Here is a 21,072-nt window from a genome sequence, read left to right on the forward strand (position 1 = left end):
TGCTCTGGCAGCAAATGCAAGAGAAGACCCAGCTGTCAGGGCCTTCTATCTACATGTCTTACACTACATGTTGGTGCTTAGGTCTTCTCTTTTTATAGGCTTTAACCCAAGTAATATTTTACCTACAAGTCTTCTAAAGTTAGAAGTTGAGATTTATTGCACTGAATTTGTATTCAAAATATCGGACGAGAGGGAGATTATATATATGAGACATGCTCAGGGCCCTATACACTGTTTGGAATCACCTTGTGTTGACCTCTGAACCAGGTAAGTGTCATGGTATTGACTAGAATTACATGGTAAGCCTGAATTCAGTTTGAGTACACTGGTGGGGAGTGAAATGTAGGTAGGTTGAAAGCTGGACAATTTAAAAAGTACATGTCAAAAGAAAGTTTGGAGACTAATAATAATATTTCACATTGTGTAAGAGCCAGGCTTTCCATCACTTCCTAAGCTAATGACAAAATTTCTCAATTTTATAACAATATCACTAAAAGACTAAAAGTTAAATGTTCATTGGTAACCATTTATTATGCACTGATGTAAAAATGCATCCATAGACCATCTTTTCTTTCTTTTTGATAAGCTCATATTACATATTTTTTCTAGTAAAACAGAAGGCATCACTGTAGCTCAAGTTATAGATCTTTATATGGTAATTATTTTTTCTGTTTTCTTTCTCCCATGCCGGATTTAATAAGTGGTATTAAGGTTTTCTTTATCCAAAATATTCTTGCTAAATAAAATTATTGTTAAATAAAATTTCCAAACATTTTGTTAATTGTTTTAAGAAAAGTTATTTTTAATGTCACACATGGTTATAGTTTCCTAAATCTAAACAAATATGTAATTTAATGTTTCTTTTAAAAAAAATTTAGCCTTGTAAAGAGTAATTAGATGCTTTTAGAGATTTTCTATATGTGAGAATAAAATTTCATTATTTGAGGCTTACTATCAAAAATATAGTAATAGAAACCAAACAAAGGAGACTAAGATGTTTAAAAACAAAATTGAACAGAATTTGAATCTGATAACTGTGGTATACTAAAATTAATCCAAGATAGCAAAAATTCAGCCAATACAGGCAGGGGACATTTGGAGACTTTGGAAATAGAATTGCTGTTTCTCATATATTTCTTTAAAAATGTTGTTTTGTGCAGTTGTCACGATTTCCTAACTAAACTAGATTAATATTCAAAATTGAATTTGAAAATAATTTAATAAAATCATATAAAGTGGGAGCAGTTTTCTTCTATGTATAGTTAGTGAGGATTGTATAAGAGTTAAAACTTTGGCAAATAGAGAGTAGAGGTTGAAAATAAATTTACAAAACTAATAAAATGCCTAGAACAGTAATTAACAATTATTAACACAATAACAACGAAGCTGTTTGTGTTTGAATTTAACAACATACTTAAGCCAAAGTCGAATTAATATAAAAATAATATTCAGTGAGCTGATATCTGACATAAGGTACAATAAAAAATTAATGTTCCCATTGAAGACCTAAGTTATGACAACATCTCTGTGGTGTGCCTTCTAAATACTTTATTTCTCAGTTGTGTCAAAGGCAGCTTATTGTGGCCTAATAAGATGTCAGTCAGAATATCCACAATATTTCTTAAAGTAGAACACTACATTTCTCCTACCACACCAGATAAAATAATTTAATATATTTATTTTAACAAAGGCCCATAGTTACTAACTCCAAACTATATAGTAGTTTTTTTGTTTTTCACATTTCTAGTACTACCTGTGGTTCTTAAAGATATCTACAGTTGATATTTGAATTGTCATGCTATTACTGAAAGGAACAATGCTTATCCTGAAAGTTTTACTGTAATTCACCTCTAAAATTGACTTTATGTGGAGAAGTTTCATCATAAAATATATCTACTATTTATATAGGTCAAGATTGATTCTACTACATTTTGTAGAACAAACACAGATTTTTATATCAGACAACCTGGGTTTTAACATCTAACTTTACACTGTGACCCTGGGAATATTATATGCCTTCTTTGAGCCTCAGTTCCTAAACCACAAAATGAGAACATCACCACAGTTCTCAAAGGGTGTCATAAAGGTTAAAAAGAGCTAGTGTATGTGCCTAGTACTGGGCTGGGCACAGTGTAGTATATTAGGTGTTAAGGTTTTTTTTCTCCTTTAATTCCCATTCCCAATATTTTGGCTAACTGGAGATTAGTGAAAAAAAATATAGAAGAGTTACTGGAATAAATCAGCTCCACTAAAAAGCTCATTATATTGCAGGCGTTAGTTATACATTTCCAAAGTAACATTCAGTAAGATCAAAAGATTGGTTTTAAAAATGTATTTACATAATAAAGTTCATATGCAAGAAAAGATTTCCAAGGCAACAATGACAAAAAAAAAAAAAAAAGCTAAATCTGTGTGTATAGCTTAATTTTGTAAAATGAAGGAAAATTCTCAATTTTATTAAATGTTGAATGTTCATGGACAGGTAACAGAACAAAAGCTGCTTCATATAGCAATCTATATCAACATCAAAAAATATGAAAATAGAGTTTCTCTGAAGGAAGGAGCTTTTTTAAAATGGGGTTGATAATAATTAGAAGTTCCCATTATTTGTCCATGAAACGCCCTATGAAAGGTGCTACTTTAAATAGGGTTTTAGTAGAACTTGGCACGTAAATTTAAACTTTTCAACCACCCACTACTTTTCACCTCCTTGTAACTCCACTCATTCAGACAACCTCACATATACATACATTAATATTTTTTTAAAAACCTGCCTTTAAAGCGAAAATTCATTTTCTACAATAAAAGCAGGTCACCATATTTATACCCAATGCTCTCAGTCACAGAAATGGATTTTCCTCATAGAATTGCTAATTAACATACACTATTATGTTCAACTTCTCAAAAGTTGTATATCTTAGGAGGATCTGCTCGATCATATGAAAGAATTCTAAGGCAATATAAGCAGTTGTTCCACAGGACAAGTGTTGCCCTTGCAATGATATACTCTTGATACATTAAGTCTTTAGTCTTCAAGTGCTACCATCCAGACAGAGACGTTCATAGTCTACAGGTGGTTGGCTCAAAGGTCAAAAACTTTGCTTAAAAAAATGTTTATGGAATAGCACCATGGAAAGTCTTTCAGAAACAAATCCTTTTTTTTTCAACATTGCATTTTAAAAAACTGATTTCTAGGAAGAGAAAGAAAGAGATCTTTCAATTCTAACAAGGCCTACTTCCACTTCATTTCATTTCATTTTTTAAAAATAATACATTAACCATGACAACATCAACATTAACAACTACAACAGATCAACAACAAAAGAAAGACAATAGCAGCAGTGGAGCTTGAGTATGAACCATCCAGGCAGTCACTTAGAAGAATCCTGTTCACACCTGTTGGGAGTTGTCTCATCAAGTTCATAAGACATCACAAGGCTTCTTGAATTTGGTGTGAAAAGACAGCACTTTCGCTGAAAGAACTGAGTTTACCAATCAACTGGGCATTTTCCAGCACTTAAATAAATGATATCTAGAGTTAACTGCAATGATAGACAGTATTGAAATTTCAAACTTGTCAGAATGTCACAAAAAGGAAGTGGTCTCGAGATCATTTATGTTTCAAAGAGGTAAATTTAGCCTGCAAGTGAAAATAATGAAGCTGAAATATTCCAGTTTCCAAGCATTTGTCATACCCACATTTAAAGTATAAACCACCCTCAAGAGACTCCCACTTCACAACAACTTATATGGGTCTGGTTTACACTGTCTTCAAGATGCAAAGTCAAAGCAATTATCCTAAGATACAAGGAGAGGGTGTTCCAGTTTATGACCTGCAAGGTCATTTTACTTTTCCCATATATTGAAAAATTTTCAAAAAGGACACTCTGCAGGGTCACAGACCCTGAATGGGGCTGAATTGTGAAGCAGCTATGGTGAGCTGTGAACAAAGGATTGTGAAGTCTTCTTTGAAGCATGAGACGCCCTTTCACCAACTTTATTTATATTTATACTGTCAAGAATGAAGTTCAGATATCCTGGTAATGCTGATCAGGGTTAGCTGGAAACTTCTCTTTTAGTACAGAGATAATTCTGGTCTTGCAGTTTTCTTCTTCTCAAACTCATTATATAAAACTTTGTGCTAAAATCTTCATTTAAAAAAGAAATACATCTTCTTTCCATTATGCCCATTCCTTTATGTTTTGATGGAGGTTTTGGTGTTATTTTTTGGTATGCGTGGTATCTGGATATCTGATGCTTTTGTATCTTATATGAAATCCTTTCTTGCTGATTGTGTCATCAGTGTGAAAATGAATTAAAACTGTATCACCAATTGAATAGATCTCTTCTGGTGGCTGAAGACAAAAACAAACAAAACAAATAAACAAACAACAAGAATGAATTATTTTTTCTTCAATGTAATTCATGTTTGGGAATTTTTTTGGTATATAATTTAAACCTCCCAACAACATTGAAAAGTGGATAAGAGTGACTTTATTTTACAGATGAGAAAACTTGAGTTTCAGAGAACAGATGACATGCTCAAGATCACAAGGTTGATCAGTGATATAACTGAGCTTTGAACATAATTAAGTCTGTTTCCAAATTCTGGAACTTGGTGTTTTTTCCCAAAATTTTAAGCCAATTTCCTTTGATTTACAAGTAATGAAAGTGAGGTTCACAGAGGATAAAGGGACATTAAATCTATTTCAGAAGGTGCTCTGAGGCAGAGCCACTTCCAGAATCCAAATCCATTCCTTCTTGTTTTAATAATCTAAGTACCAAGAATAATTTTTGTTTCATTTCAGTAGCTATTTGGACAGGATTTCAATATTATTTAAGAAATAGTCACTGGTAGACATTTGAAAAATGGGACTAATATCTTCAGAACAAAATATGTATTCAGAAGAACATTTGATATTAATGCAGTGAATCCTGGGGGAAAAGCATTGAGAAAACCTTAAGCTTTCCTGTTTCTTATTTCTCATGTAGACACCCTCTGACCTATGTTTGGTACTCCGTCCTGTGCCCACTGCAATGGAGCAACATTCAACAGTACTGGCTAAACCCCCACACCAATGGTAGATACTGCCACTTATCAAATATATTGTTGAGAGAGGAATGCCAATGATGTGCATATTCTTTTTGCTTTATGATTTAATTTATGAAGCTTACAAAATTGTCAAAGGTGTGTGTTTAGGCATATTGCTTTTAGATAATTAAACATTTAAATATTTATTGCACAATAAAAACATGAATTAAAAAAGTTAAGATGTGGACAGTAACAAGAAGTTATAGCTATTGAATTCATCTGTCTTGTTCAATATTATTGAGCAAATTCATTAGAGATGGAGAAGTAAGGGAAGAAGAGGCATGTTATAACTTGTCAAGCCATTTTGTAAAAGCACTGCTGATTTGCATATGTTACACATATCAATCACCAATTTATAGGCATTTTTATCATGTCTATGGTATCCTGCTGGTACTGTATTTACCCCTGATCCACAGAATCGACCAAGCCCCACCGCTGTTGAATCGAGACCATCAAAAAGCTCAACATAGTCATAGCCACAGTCAGCTTCTTCTTCCACTTCAAAAATCTGGAAGGATAACTCGAGTTGAGAGCCCCGTTCTGACACTAACAGCCATTCACAGTCAACTTGTCCTGGGTAGTTGTTATCACCAAACTGAGCATGTGAGTACAGATCTCTGGGTTTTGATTCCACTTTCAGTCTGCCACCACACTCTGCCCAGGAAAGAAAAATGAAATAAGTGAGCTCAATGAGCTTTAACAATTCAAATTTCTCTTTTAATATAGTCTAACCACTCTCTAACTTCTGTATTCATTTCCACCATCAGTTATGTTCCCCATATTTGAAGATTCAGATGGCATAGTGGGTACCGTTATAGGCCCTAAAGAGACTGCTGGGTTGGAATTTCAGTTCCATACCTACTAGCTCAGTGACTTTGGATAAGTGACATCACTTCTCTGATCCATAGGGTAAAGTGGTCAAGAGTAAAGTGCAGATGATAATAATAGTACCAATCTTAGTGGGTTTTGAGGATTTAATTAACACACAAAAATCACTTAAAACAGTACCTGCTATATAGTAACTCTCAATGCATTTTTTTATTGTTATATCTCATGTTGTTTTCAGTCTTAAATAACCGTTTTCATGGAAAAAAGGCCAGTGTCTTAATTTGAGTTTAATCTTAATAATTTAAGAACCCAGAATCCAAAGGAATAAGAAATAACTTAAAGATCAACAAAATATATAAAACTCCTATATGTGCATATGTGTCATATAGAACTCTCTGCATAGAATATACAGACCAGTATTACTTTATTTAGGTAGAAATATTTATCTAACTTGGTTGGGAAAAGCATACACACATCATTAATTGTAGTTATTTTTGTAGTTCCAGAACCTTGTCAGTTATATTTTGTGTTTTTAATAAACAAAGGAATTTTAAATGCTCTTTTTACGGCTTTTTCAGAGGGATATTAATAAATATTGGCTTTACCAGTTACTACTTTTGTCATTAGAGGTAAATATACCAAAGAAATATATAAGCCTGCATAAAATTTACATTTAGTGTAATTTAGAGAATAAAAGTTTTCAAAATTTTCTCAGGAACTCTTTGTAGTCTGAGCTCCCAGATTTTACAATGACTAAAGAATAAATTGTAGAGGAAGTCTACAATGTCTCCTCCAACCAAGTACACATACAAACATATGGTTGGGGGTAGGGAGAAAAAGAAAGGGATATGAAAAGTGTCAGGAGAAAGTAGAGTTTCTTTCTGCCCTTATTTGCCAATGACTGAGAGGTTCCTGGGAAACAGTAATTTCAGTACTAAAACCAGGAAAGTCCCAAGAAAACTGGTATGAGTTGGGAGGGAACAAAAACAAAAATCCAATGTGGAAAGATTTGGACAGCTAAGCCTCTGGTTATCAAAACACAATTGTAACCCTGGTGTGGTCACCTGTGACCAGATTGTCCTTGGCAGGACCCAGTGAACGTGAATTAGGACAGCTAAAATTCTTAGATTTTTCAGATTTGTATATGATTTACCCACATTGTGGTTTGGTGATTTTAAGTAACAAAATATTTCTGAATTCCCAGGATGGAACCCCATCTAGATGTGTCTGAATACATGTAGGCTCAGCCAAAACTATGGGCATTGTCACAGACAACTGCACATTCAGAGACCTTTGTGCAACTAACATATGAAAGAACTTCCAACTAGGGTTTCAATCATGAGAATGGCTTCCCCATCATGTTAAATGATGTCCCTTTGTCTTCCAGATGGTAGGTGGGGTGTCTTGCACAATCTATTGATGTAGGTGCCACAATTACAAATGTAAACATGTGAAGAAACACATGTGCTTAGAACCACTCTGGAAAGCTGCAAATCTCATCAGTCTTGGGAATCATCTCTTAAGTGTCACAGACGGGAAGCCAAGCATCCTTCCTTTCCCACCACGGTGCTTCTCTTACCCCAGTAATTCCAAGAATTATTGTCCTCTCCCTGTGACAGAACTCCACAGCTAAATGGCCTGGGTACAAATCTGAACTCTATGCTTCATCAGCTGTGGGATTTTGTCCCCCACTTCATTCCTAAAGTGGGGATCATACATAGTACTCAAATGATAGGGTCTAGATGAAGAGTGATGGGCTAATATACGTAAAATCATTGAAGGATAACTTGCACATAGGAAAAGCCAGATAAGTATACACAATCATCATTTTGTTATTATTTTCTAGTCAGAATATCTAAATGCCATCATCTATACTCCTAGGGATCCACTCAGGCATGAAAAGAAAAGCCAGAAAAATTGAAAAACAATTTAAAGCACTATTAATCTGTTTTCAGAAAGGAAGGATTATATTTTTGAAGGCCAGTAAAATATTTTGTGAAAGTATTTCTGAATTCAATATATAAATGTATAAACCAGTGTAATCTCATTTACAGATATTTTAAAAATTCGACTTATTCTCAAAGTTTGATATAATTGAGTGCTTTGTTTTGTTTACAACTGTCGGCACTTGTATTACTTTTATTCCGCAATCCAGGAAGGGGCGGACTGTGGGAGAGGCACTGGCTTCTGCATGCCTACTTCAGAGAAACAAAGTAGCAAAACAAATCAGGATCCAGAGGAGACAATTCTCTGTCAACCCCAGATCAGAACAGAAATCAAGAAGGAAATGAAGTATTTAAACAAAAAGAGATTTCACAAAGCCTTTGTGAATCTGAAATGTGAGGCATCATTATTTGATTTTATTGAAAACTTCTAGAAAATGACAATACTCAAAACAAATGACTTAAACTACAATTAAGAGTGACTTAAAATGTTTCAGAAAGAGTGGCCCTCATTTTAATTTGGAAAGACTTCTGTTCATTTCCTGGTAAAGTGTTAAATCCTTGTGAGGGCCTGTAATTTGAGCAATAAATGCTTTTAGTAGGCACTATAATTTAATTAAGTTCTATCAAAATAATTTCTAAGGAGCCTAATAATATATTATTTGATTTTTAAATTAGGATGATGCTTTCTGCTGCAGAATAAAGTCCTACCTGACATGCCATGTTTTAAAATATTTTCTCTCCACACTCCCCCTCTTTTTCTGTATTATAGCCTTATCCTCTGAGAGAATATATAGGTTATTTTTTTTTAACTGAAAGAATTTTTTTCTTCAATAATTTATCTAAGGCTGGCATAACACTATTTGTTACCTGATTAAAATAAATTTGGACTTAGAATTTGGACCTACCTTTAGAGGAAAAAGGGACTTTTTCCAATAAAGTCCATTTCCCATTGATTTGGATAGTATTACTTGTAAAAAAAAAATAGCCATAAAGCAATATTAATATTTCTCTTCACCTAATTTCAAAATTCATAGTATTAGAAGCTTTCCTTGTGGATAAAATTAAAATTGTATATAGAAATATAAATTTACTCAAGCAAATTAAAATGTATACTTCAGGGCCCCTTAATAAAAGTTACATGTATTCTAGAAAACATTAAATAATGAATAAATGCTTTATACATTTAGCAGAAATTGACAGATGTGGTACTGGACTTGGCTGTCTTGTTGGTAAAAACTGACTGAAAATCATAAGTATAACTTATCAGACTATAGCTGTCAAAAGGCAGGAATTCCTTCTGTTTTCTCATAAGTTCCCACAAAATTCCTAACTTTTTGCTATGAATTACTAATATTTTACAGTGTCTATTCAAAGCAGGTACCAAATAAATAGTTCATGAAAGACTGTGGAATAAACTTGTTAAAGAGAAAGCTTTCAAAAGAAATAAATAGTAAGCAGTACATAAGAATATTTCAGCATGTGTGGCTACTTGAAAGTAACAGTGTAAATAAAATCTACCCAGAAAATTCAAAGACAGCTGGTTAAGTGAGAGCAAAAATTTACACGTGAAATAGACAAGCAAACAAACAAACAGGTAATGCCAAAAATTTTGACGAGCACAGCTGAGCAGGAGTTGGGAGGCTAGGACTCTAATTCTAACTGTTATTTTTTGTGCTACTTCGGTTTCATTTGAATCTTAGTCTCAAAATCCTCATTTCTGAGATGACAGGACCGAATCATGTTTTGCCTACAAAATATGATTGGGGCTGCTCACGTGGGTATTTGAATGGATTTGAACTGAACAGGGAGAAAAAATGAGCCTCTTCAGTTGGATAGTTGGAACAGAAGATTTGATTAAGACAAATAAGGAAGCATTCAGTCTCTACCTATTGTTTCAATTAACAGTGATCCAGTTTTGTATTGGTTTTCTTCCTAATCCAAAATGTTTATGTTAAGAGAAAATATACCATAGTAGAAAGTACATGAGCATTGGAAACAGAATTAGGATAAAATCCAGGCTTTGATATAATTTTAGAAGTCTTTGCAAATCAATTAATCCTTCCGATTTTAAATTTCTTTATCTGAAGATAAAGATAATAATTCATACATCATATAGCTCTTTTGAGAACTCAATGTATGTAATTTATATTAAGTATATGTATGTGCCTGAAATATCAAGTGCATGCTATATATACAATTGGATTTCAATATATGATCTCTATGAGAAGATAATTAGGTCTTACCAGTGGATTCTAAATGGTAATACAAACACTGAAATAGAGTCCAGAGCAGAGGCTGTGCAAATTAAGGAGTCATGGAGTTATATAGCTGCAAGAAAACTTGAGATTTAAGGTAAAGGTAAAGATAAAAAGAGAAACTATAAAAGTAGGTTTTTATGAAACTAAGACAGAGGAATTTATAGGTAAGTAATTTAAAAATAGTGTATCAGCTATTTCAAGAATTTTGATAACATATTTTTACACTCCATTCTTGGAACCTGTGACAGCCAGGATTTTTTATTATTTATTTATTTATTTATTTATTTATTTATTTATGGCTGTGTTGGGTCTTTGTTTCTGTGTGAGGGCTTTCTCTAGTTGTGGCAAGTGGGGGCCACTCTTCATCGCGGTGCGCGGGCCTCTCATTATCGCGGCCTCTCTTGTTGCGGAGCACAGGCTCCAGACGCGCAGGCTCTGTAATTGTGGCTCACGGGCCTAATTGCTCCGCGGCATGTGGGATCTTCCCAGGCCAGGGCTTGAACCCGTGTCCCCTGCATTGGCAGGCAGATTCTCAACCACTGCGCCACCAGGGAAGCCCAGCCAGGATTATTTTAAAAATTGTGCCATTAACACTGTGCTTCAGAAAAATATTGATCAAGTCATAGGATTCCAATTTTTCCATTCCTTCAATGTGTGACAAGTTATCAGGAAAATATTTAAAGAACAAACGTAAAGTGTATAAAAAAATCCTTCATTAGTATGAAATTTTTAATCCATGAAAGATTTTTCTCAAACCAGAATATTTATATTAATCATGAGAAATAATTACTTTGTATTATTTATGAGTCCAGTCATTACTAGCATGGATCAGACAATATCCACTTTCTCACAAATAGACTTCAATATAAATCTAATGCTCATAATAGAATATACTAGAGTGGAAAATAATATTGGACAATGGAATAAAGTTATGATTTCTAAAATGAAAGGAAAGTAAAAGGAGAAAACAATAATCAGGAAACCATGACAAAAATTACTGCACTAAAATTGTTTCATTGATGAATTTGTAGCCTATTATACTGCATTTTACACCAAGATAAATTTGTGTCTCAATAGTTTTGGCATTAGAACTGCCACTAGGTGTCACTATAAGCTAAATGATTTCAGTAAATATGATTTTTTTTTTTTTTTTTTAACTGAATAAAAAAAGGATATTTACTGGACATTTATGGAATATATTATAAACTTGCTCCAAATTATAAAAAAGTTATTTGACATTTTTGCTTAAAATTTTCCATATTTTTCTAAATTATATTTTATTTCTTAAAGACTTCCATTACAGCTGGAATCTGTAAGAGTCAAATTAGGGATTAGGATTAGGGAAAAGATTGTGTTGCCTACCAAATAAAAGGGAAAAAAATAAGGCTCTGTAAAACAGAGAGTTAAATTCCAAATTTGGCTTACAAAAATATATTAATGTGAAAGTTAGCTAAACAAGTAGGATTTTAGCAAAAACAAAATTTTTGAATTCCAAGCTATAGATTTCTATCTGTTAAATATAACATATAAATCAAACTGCTAAAGTTAACATGGAATACACCATATAAATATTTAGAGATAGTTCTTCTTGATCATACCACACTGAACATGAATCAGATCAAACTATTGTGTTTCTTTTAATTAGTTCAACAGCTACAAAGATATTTAGTTAGGATGCTATGTAGTTCTCAAATATTTCACACAGTGCTTCAGTAAGACTTCTGATTCATTTATAATCCTGTTATAGATCCCCTGCACACACTAGAAGAGAAACTTGGATCTTACTCAGAAAAAAGAAGCATCCCCTAATTTACTGACCTGTAGAATGTGTGGCTTGAAAGCCTTTTCTTTGAACAGATGCATCAGAAACAAACCGAACAAACATTTTATTTCCAGTAGCCACAAGGGGCTCTGGTATCTTGTTCCCACACAGTCGTCCAAGAATTGGTGATTTTTCCGTTTCTCCATCAAATACTTCCAAGTGATCATAAGCACATTCTTGATGCTGTTCAATCTCAAACTCACTAAAGACCTATTAAAAAAGAAAGAAAGAAAGGGGAAAAAAATAAAAAAGCCACATATCACTCAAAATAGGTTCTTTTCTTTGGAGCAGAAATACAGAACAATAATATGTCCAGACCATGCAAATGATTCAATCCATCTAGCACATCATTGAAAGGGGTGTGAAATCAATAGAATATAAAGTCTCTAGGAAGACTTTATAATGAGGAAAACAATGTAATAACTTCACATGAAATTCTATTGTACTATTTGACTATTGCAACTAATTCTACTATTGCAATTAAGTCTACTCCAGAATTTAGACAGATTATAATAACAAATGATATTTTATTCTGAATTTAATTCTGAATTTATTCTTAATGCATCAGAAAATTTTAAACAATTATATTTTAAAAATGATTCCTTCTGGTGTTAATGATCATAAACTACTGAACATCATCATACCATTGAGCACTTAAACTAAAAAGAAAACCCCATAAAATAATTAAACAAGTAATTATTTTCACAAAAATTAAATGTAGTAAATCTTAATAGAATACATAACACAAAGGGATTTTTCATTATACATTTCTTTATTTAGATCTTACAACCCATATTATTAGAAAACACTAATATGACTTTAGGCTAGATTATTTTTAGTTAACTTTTCAGAGAGATGGTACACTTATTTTAATATTTGGAGTCTTGCAAAGTTTAGTATGCTTTTTTATGTGTAGCAAATTCTTAAAATAAAAGTTTATTAAATATTTAACACATTAAATGTAACAATGAAAGTTTAATTGAGACTGACTGAAAATAATAATTGTCCAAACTATTAATAATTCCAGGGATTCTAGGTTATTTGCCATTGCCAATTAAGGCTTTTTCCATTCCTCATAAAAACCATCATACATTCAAGAAATAAACCATCACTACTACTTAAGTCTACAGGGCAAAGCTAAAAAAAAATAAAATAAATTGGAGGAAATATAAAATATGCTTGAAAATGTATTAATTTTGCTACAATCCCTACAGCATAAAATATTTGTACATAAACTTTCTACATACATGTTTTCTTTAATGCAGTTTTGTGAAGTGATTATAATTCTCAATTTAAAGCATACATTTTGTATTTTTGAAAGAAAAAAGTGACTAAGACTGGTTCTCCTTCACTGTTGACCACATTTATCTATTCCAACCACACTACCATCTGCTCTCACTTCTGACTTTAGAGGAGTAAAGGAAGAAATGAAGGAAGCAATTTATATTAATTAGGGAGTAGGAGAAAAGAGTGAAGAGACAAAAGAAAAGGAAGTGGGCTGATCTCTCATGTCTCATTCCACTGTGCCCTACTTAAAAACATAAAATGTTATAACCAATAAGCATTAGTGAATCACTATTTGCTATAATTATTACGAGTAAAAAGGAATATTTACTTCTTTCAACCAATGACTCTGGCTAGTTCAAAAAAGATTAAATACAGCACAAAGAATCTCACTGGAAACAAACACAGTGCAGAAAAATATAGTGAACAAGGAGACTTCAGCAGAGTTTATTTAATCTGAAGCACAACATTCAAAGTACACCATCACCAAAGGGTTTGTCACTTATTAATCTCTGTAATCTAGTGGCAGAGAATGAAGCAGAGTAGACACACGGTGCATGGCCTATAGAAGACACTGAATGGATTGTTGGCTGGATGTCTGGATAAGTCTGTCCATTCATCTACCTAATTACTTAAACCCAGTTTATGGCCAATCCCATGAATGGAAACAACGTAGACATGGCAAACCAAAACTTCTGGTTATCTGCCTCTCATAAGATGGTACTCAGTCAGCTTCTATTATCTTTGTGTACACAGAAACAGTCTTAATATCAGTTTGTAACTGTTAAGAAAGCAATAAGAGAAAATCAGCTTAACTGCACCAAGAGTTTTTTTTTTTTAGCTAAATATGCAGCAAAGCTTCTAAATAATAAGATAAATATTGCTTAAAAAGAAATATAACAGTATCTGAAAACTGTTGCATGTTGAATATTGTCTCTTTTGAATGGGCTTTAGAACCATTCATCTATAAATATAAAGAGCAGAGAAACCTACTGTGTACAAGAGAAAATTTTAAGAATGATGGGGGTAATAGCATTCTAAAGCTTATCCTTTAAGTAAAAGTTAAAAATGGGATCAGAATTTACAGACCACACATGTTCAGTCCATTGATTGGTCCACTGAAAACTAAGTGAATGAGATAACTAAGTGGCTACTTCATTCTCTAATGAAATAAATGCAGGATTTCTGGAGTAAATCATAACATATTTTACAGAGCAGAGCAATACAACACAAGGTGGCATTGAACTAGTGGGCTGGGGGCATGCTGACACCTGGTCTGGAGTCAGTTGGCTCCAGCTTTTTATCAGATTACTAATGGAATCAGACTGACTCTATAAGAGTCAGATTAGGCAAAGCTTTTGTAGCTGACACATTCTCAACGATGCAAATAACTCTCATTCATTAAAGTACTGTTGAATTTTCTTCTTGGAATAAGTAGCAGCTTGTTAGGTCAGCTGCAAAGATTGGGTGGTCCTTTTGGTCCTTTTCCAGAAGTCAGCTTAACCAAATGCTCCACCACACACAAGCAAAATGTGACAAATTCACATGCTGAGATCTCATAAATCGGCCCTGTAATATCATAGAGACATCTACGTAGAGACCCCTCCATATATAGTGACTTTGCCTTAATATAAAATATTTCTAGGCCATAGAATGGTATTATAGGAGTCCATGGGAAAATAGAAAATCTTTAAAAATGGTTTTTAGAGTCCCCAAAGATAATGTGAGATACACAATTTAGTACTTTATTCTATTACACATTCTGAGCCATGAGTCTCTATGTCTAAATGATGCAGAATGTGAAAATTTCCAGCCACCAGGAACCAATGGCACAGAAATGTCTCCCTAGAAGACACTTAGATTCCCAAAAAAGATTCCCCCAAAGTCCTTCAACTTTACAATGGAGACAGAACAGAAAAGCTGATGTGTGGAGCTGTAAGAAACTCTGATTTCTGCTGAAACACTGCCTTCTTTTTTGGGGACTTTTAAATATTTTTCTTAAGCGTTTATATTCAGACTTTACAGTTTGGTATTCAAACATTTAAACCTTATTCACTCCATGATTATATTTCTATGATTTTAAGGTTCATAATCCAGGTTTTAGAAAGACCAAAAAGAGTGAATAACAGTAAGTTCTAGTAAGAAATTCTAATGCATTTAAGGAGTTTCATTCAAAAGGAATAAAATTGAACTTTCATTTTAAGCTCTGGAAAGAATCACTGTTTGTTTCTGGAACATCCAAGCAAGCCTAATCTACCTTCCTGGCCACCAGCCAAGCTTCCATATGCAACCCCCTCATATGAACATCTGTAGAGGTACTTTTACTGAAAATACAGGCACTGGCTAAAGGATAAGGCCATTCAAAGTCACATTCACAAGGGACAAGATAATAAAATGATAATGCTTAATGTGGAAGTAAAATCTAGCTAAGATTTAAACTAAGAGAATTAAAGAGACTGATACAATGTGAGCAGTTGTGAGATGAAATTCAGAGCTCTCGAGTTCTAGCCATCCTTCGCCTTTTCCTCCCTTCGGTGAGAACTATCATTTGGTTTCCCACAAGATGTTGGAAGGATTAGAGGCCACTGGAAAAAAAAGGCACAGTGGAATATAAACCCCAGTCTTCTGATTCAAAAGACCTTTTCTTTCCCATGAATACTCTATAACAGTGATCAAATATACTTATAATGGATTGATGGTGGAGAATTATATAACACTTATGGGTGTTTTGTTTCCCAAATATCCCATATATGAAGCTGTAAATCACAACTATATAACTTAGCAAAGCTTTAGGATATGATAAATAAAATAAAAATGACATAAGCCTATTGTGTGCTCCTATGCCTAGAACTTTATTTCTGTTTCATTTGTTTTATTTTGTTTTTAATGAAGAGTAATTCAGAATATGAAAAAAGTACCAGAAATTTAATGATCAGTTGAGCCTCCCAGAACCAAGACAGGGTGAAGCCAGGAATGATAGAACTTTATCCCTTTATTCATTCAGAACTTTATCTCTCTTCTAGTAGGAAGACTTTTTCCAAGTATCTTTCAACCAAGGTTTCTTTTACTTTAAAACTGTTATCATGCATTTAGCATCTCATGATTAAACACACACACACACACAAATACACACTCTAAAAACAAGGCAAATATATTAGTTTCCTATTGCTGCTCTAGCAAATTAACACATACTTAGTGACTCAATACAACACACTTTTCTGGGGACTAGGACAAGGTCATCTTTGGGGAATGGGGAGCATTATTCTGCCTACCATAGAAAGTAAGGCCAAATATTTTCACCCTCTGATTCTCAGGGGAAATGAGGACAAACACTTATAACTGCATGATTTCAAACTCTTTTATCCATAACTTTATTAGCTTAGTCAAGAAACTAAGTCCCATAGAGGAAATCTGGCTTGAAGCCTGCTTTTTTGTAATTAAACTTTTACTGGAACACAACCATGTCCATTCATTTGTGCATTGACTGGCCTCACCTAGCAGCAGACAGGCTGCCTAAAGACCTCCTGAGCCCACAGCCCTCTGGACACAGCCCTATCCAGCAGATGGCCAGGACCCAGTTCTACCCACCAGTGAGAAGGCACCAGCTTCAGAATCCCCTGGGCCCTGGTGCTGCCCTTCAGGAAGCCTGGCCTAGCATCTGGATCAGCCTCACCCACCAGGGAGCAGAAAACAGATGCAAGAAAACCACAATCCCATAACCTGTGGACCTAACCTGCCTACAGCAGGCCAGACCCTGCCCTGGGACCAGCTGGGCCCTGACCCTGCCCAGTAGCAGGCCAACACAAACTCCAGAAAACCCCAGACCCAGTACCCACCTGTGTTTCAGGAACTGCCCCCACCCCCCCACTAGTGATCTTATATCAGCTCTGGGACTCCTGGGCCCTGTAACCAGACCCCAGAACCTGATTCTGCCTGCCAGTAGTCCAGCACTAACACCAGGACCTGGTTTCACCCACCAGTGTGTGGGCAACAGCCCCGGAGTCTTATGGACCCTAACTCTTCCCATTAGTGAGCCAGCACTAGCCTTGGGGTCCCCCGGGGTTCTGCAGCTAGCTGCCTTGTGACCAGGCCCCACCAACCAGCAGCTGGCAGCCTCCACACAAGGCAGGTCCAAGCAACCAACCAGACCAGGGGCCAACCAAGCCTAACAGTCCACCCACATAGTCAGCCTGCCACAATGGAAGAACCCATGCAGGCCTAATAGGGAGAACTCCTAGAGCATATAGCTTGGGTGACAAGAAGGGAGCACACTGCTGGGACACATAGGACATCTGCAAAAGGCCCCTTCTCCAAGACGAGGAAGCATAACAAACCTACTAGATACATAAAAATAAAAATAAAAACAGCAACTTAGGCAAAATGAAGTGGCAGAGGAACATGTTCCAGATGAAGTAACAAAATAAAAACCCCAGAAGAACTAAATGAAGTGGAGCTAGGCAATCTACCTGAGAAAGGTTCAAGGTAGTGATTGTAAAGATAATCAAAGAACTTGGGAGGAGAATGATGCACAAAACGAGAAGTTAGAAGGTTTAAACAAGGAGTTAGAACAACCAAACAGAGATGAAAAATATTATAACTGAGATGAAAAATACACTAGAAGGAATCAAGTGTAGGCTAAATAATAGAGAAACAGATCAGCAAGTTGGAAGACAGAGTAGTGGAAATCACTGATGATGGACAGAGAAAAGAAAAAAGAATGAAAAGAAATGAGGACAGTTTAAGGGACCACTGGAACAACATCAAGTGCACTAATATTTGCATTAGAGTCCCAGAAGGAGAAGAGAAAGGGGCTGATAATGAATTTTAAGACATAATAGCTGAAAACTTCCCTAACATGGGAAACTTAACAGTCATCCAAGTCCAGGAAGTGCAGAGTCATATATAGGATTAACCCAAGGAGGGACACACCAAACAATCCAAAACACATTGTAATTAAAATGACAAAAAGGGGGTCTTGAGAAGATGGCAGAAGAGTAAGACGTGGAGATCACCTTCCTCCCCACAAGATACAACAGAAATATATCTACACATGGAACTGCTCTTATAGAACACCTACTGAACGCTGGCAGAAGACCTCAGACCTCCCAAAAGGCAAGAAACTCCCTACGTACCTGGGTAGGGCAAAAGAAAAAAGAAAAAACAGAGACAAAAGAATAGGGGCAGGACCTGCACCAGTGGGAGGGAGCCGTGAAGGAGGAAAAGTTTCCACACAATAGGAAGCCCTTTCACGGGCGGAGACTGTGGGTGGCAGAGGGGGGAGCTTCGTGACCGCGGAGGAGAGCGCAGCAACAGGGGTGCGGAGGGCAAAGCGGAGAGATTCCCACATGGAGGATGGGTGCTCACCAGCACTCACCAGCCCAAGAGGCTTGTCTGCTCACCTGCCGGGGTGGGCAGGGGCTGGGAGCTGAGGCTCCAGCTTTGGTCGGATTGCAGGGAGAGGACTGGGGTTGGCTGCGTGAACACAGCCTGAAGGGGGCTAGTGCGCCACGGCTAGCCAGGAGGGAGTCCGGGAAAAGCCTGGAGCTGCTGAAGAGACAAGAGACTTTTTCTTCCCTCTTTGTTTCCTGGTGCACGAGGAGAGGGGATTCAGAGCGCTGCTTAAAGGAGCTCCAGAGATGGGCGTGAGCCGCAGTTATCAGCGTGGACCCCAGAGACGGGCATGAGATGCTAAGGCTGATGCTGCCACAACCAAGAAGCCTGTGTGCGAGCACAGGTCACTACCACACCTCCCCTCCCGGGAGCCTGTGCAGCCCGCCACTGCCAGGGTCCTGTGATCCAGGGACAACTTCCCCAGGAGAGTGCATAGTGCGCCTCAGCCTGGTGCAACATCACGCCGGCCTCTGCTGCTGCAGGCTCGCCCCACATCTGTACCCCTCCCTCCCCCCGGCCTGAGTGAGCCAGAGCCCCTGAATCAGCTGCTCCTTTAACCTCATCCTGTCTGAGTGAAGAACAGACGCCCTCAGGTGACCTACATGCAGAGGCGGGTCCAAATCCAAAGCTGAACCACGGGAGCTGTGCGAACAAAGAAGAGAAAGGGAAATCTCTTCCAGCAGCCTCAGAAGCAGCGGATTAAAGCTCCACAATCAACTTGATATACCTGCATCTGTGGAATACCAGAATAGACAACGAATCATCCCAAATTGAGGAGGTGGACTTTGGGAGCAAGATAAATTATTTTTTCCCCTTTTCCTCTTTTTGTGAGTGTGTATGTGTATGCTTCTGTGTGAGATTTTGTCTGTATAGCTTTGCTTTCACTATTTGTCCTAGGATTCTGTCTGTCTGTTCTTTTTTCTTTTCTTTTTTTTTTTTTTACTTTTTAAAATTTTTTTCATAATTATTCTTTATTTTTTATTTTAATAACTTTATTTTATTTTATCTCACTTTATTTTATCCTCCTTCTTTCTTTCTTTCTATTTTTTCTCCCTTTTATTCTGAGCCTTGTGGATGAAAGGCTCTTGGTGCTCAAGCCAGGAGTCAGTGCTGTGCTTCTGAGGTGGGAGAATCAACTTCAGGACACTGGTCCACAAGAGACCTCCCAGATCCACGTAATATCAAATGGCGAAACTCTACTAGGGATCTCTATCTCTATCTCAACACAAAGGCCCAGCTTCACTCAACGACCAGCAAGCTACAGTGCTGGACACCCTATGCCAAACAACTAGCAAGACAGGAACACAGCCCCATCCATTAGCAGAGAGGCTGCCTAAAATCATAATAAGGCCACAGACACCTCAAAACACACCACCAGACGTGGACCTGCCCACCAGAAAGACAAGATCCAGCCTCATCCACCAGAACACAAGCACTAGTCCCCTCCACCAGGAAGCCTACACAACCCACTGAACCAACTTTAGCCACTGGGGACAGACACCAAAAACAACAGGAACTACGAACATGCAGCCTGTGAAAAGGAGGCCCCAAACACAGTAAGATAGGCAAAATGAGAAGACAGAGAAACACAGAGCAGATGAAAGAGCAAGGTAAAAACCCATCAGACCTAACAAATGAAGAGGAAATAGGCAGTCTACCTGAAAAAGAATTCAGAATAATGATAGTAAAGATGATCCAAAATCTTGGAAATAGAAAAGAGAAAATGCAAGAAACATTTAACAAGGACCTAGAAGAACTAAAGAGGAAACAAGCAATGATGAACAACACAATAAATGAAATTAAAAATACTCTAGACGGGATCAATAGCAGAATAACTGAGGCAGAAGAACGGATAAGTGACCTGGAAGATAAAATAGTGGAAATAATTACTGCAGAGCAGAATAAAGAAAAAAGAATGAAAAGAACTGAGGACAGTCTCAGAGACTTCTGGGACAACATTAAACGCACCAACATTCGAATTATAGGGGTCCCAGAAGAAGAAGAGAAAAAGAAAGGGACTGAGAAAATATTTGAAGAGGTTATAGTTGAAAACTTCCCTAATATGGGAAAGGAAATAGTTAATCAAGTCCTGGAAGCACAGAGAGTCCCGTACAGGATAAATCCAAAGAGAAACACGCCAAGACACATATTAATCAAACTATCAAAAATTAAATACAAAGAAAACACATTAAAAGCAGCAAGGAAAAAACAACAAATAGCACACAAGGGAATGCCCATAAGGTTAACAGCTGATCTTTCAGCAGAAACTCTGCCAGCCAGAAGGGAATGGCAGGACATATTTAAAATGATGAATGAGAAAAACCTACAACCAAGATTACTCTACCCAGCAAGGATCTCATTCAGATTTGATGGAGAAATTAAAACCTTTACAGAAAAGCAAACGCTGAGAGAGTTCAGCACCACCAAACCAGCTTTACAACAAATGCTAAA

General features: G+C 36.1%; 1 protein-coding gene across 3 annotated transcripts in view; it reads right to left on the reverse strand.

The window, feature by feature from the left end:
• Positions 1–505: 505 nt before the first annotated feature.
• Positions 506–21,072, reverse strand: part of TLL1 (tolloid like 1) — a 225,937-nt gene continuing 205,370 nt past the window's right edge. For 2 of the 3 annotated variants that reach the window (XM_036854032.1, XM_036854034.1), the window contains exons 19-20: positions 11,943–12,156; positions 5,340–5,746 (exon numbers count right to left, since the gene is read on the reverse strand). In XM_036854032.1, coding sequence (XP_036709927.1) covers positions 5,343–5,746; positions 11,943–12,156 — 618 coding nt within the window. In that variant the 3' untranslated portion in view covers positions 5,340–5,342. Of the gene's footprint in view, positions 4,356–5,339; positions 5,747–11,942; positions 12,157–21,072 lie in introns of those variants that run through there. The other variant, XM_036854033.1, reaches the window with a different exon arrangement.

Source organism: Balaenoptera musculus, chromosome 5, assembly GCF_009873245.2.
Source record: "Balaenoptera musculus isolate JJ_BM4_2016_0621 chromosome 5, mBalMus1.pri.v3, whole genome shotgun sequence".
In the NCBI taxonomy this organism is placed as follows: domain Eukaryota; kingdom Metazoa; phylum Chordata; class Mammalia; order Artiodactyla; family Balaenopteridae; genus Balaenoptera; species Balaenoptera musculus.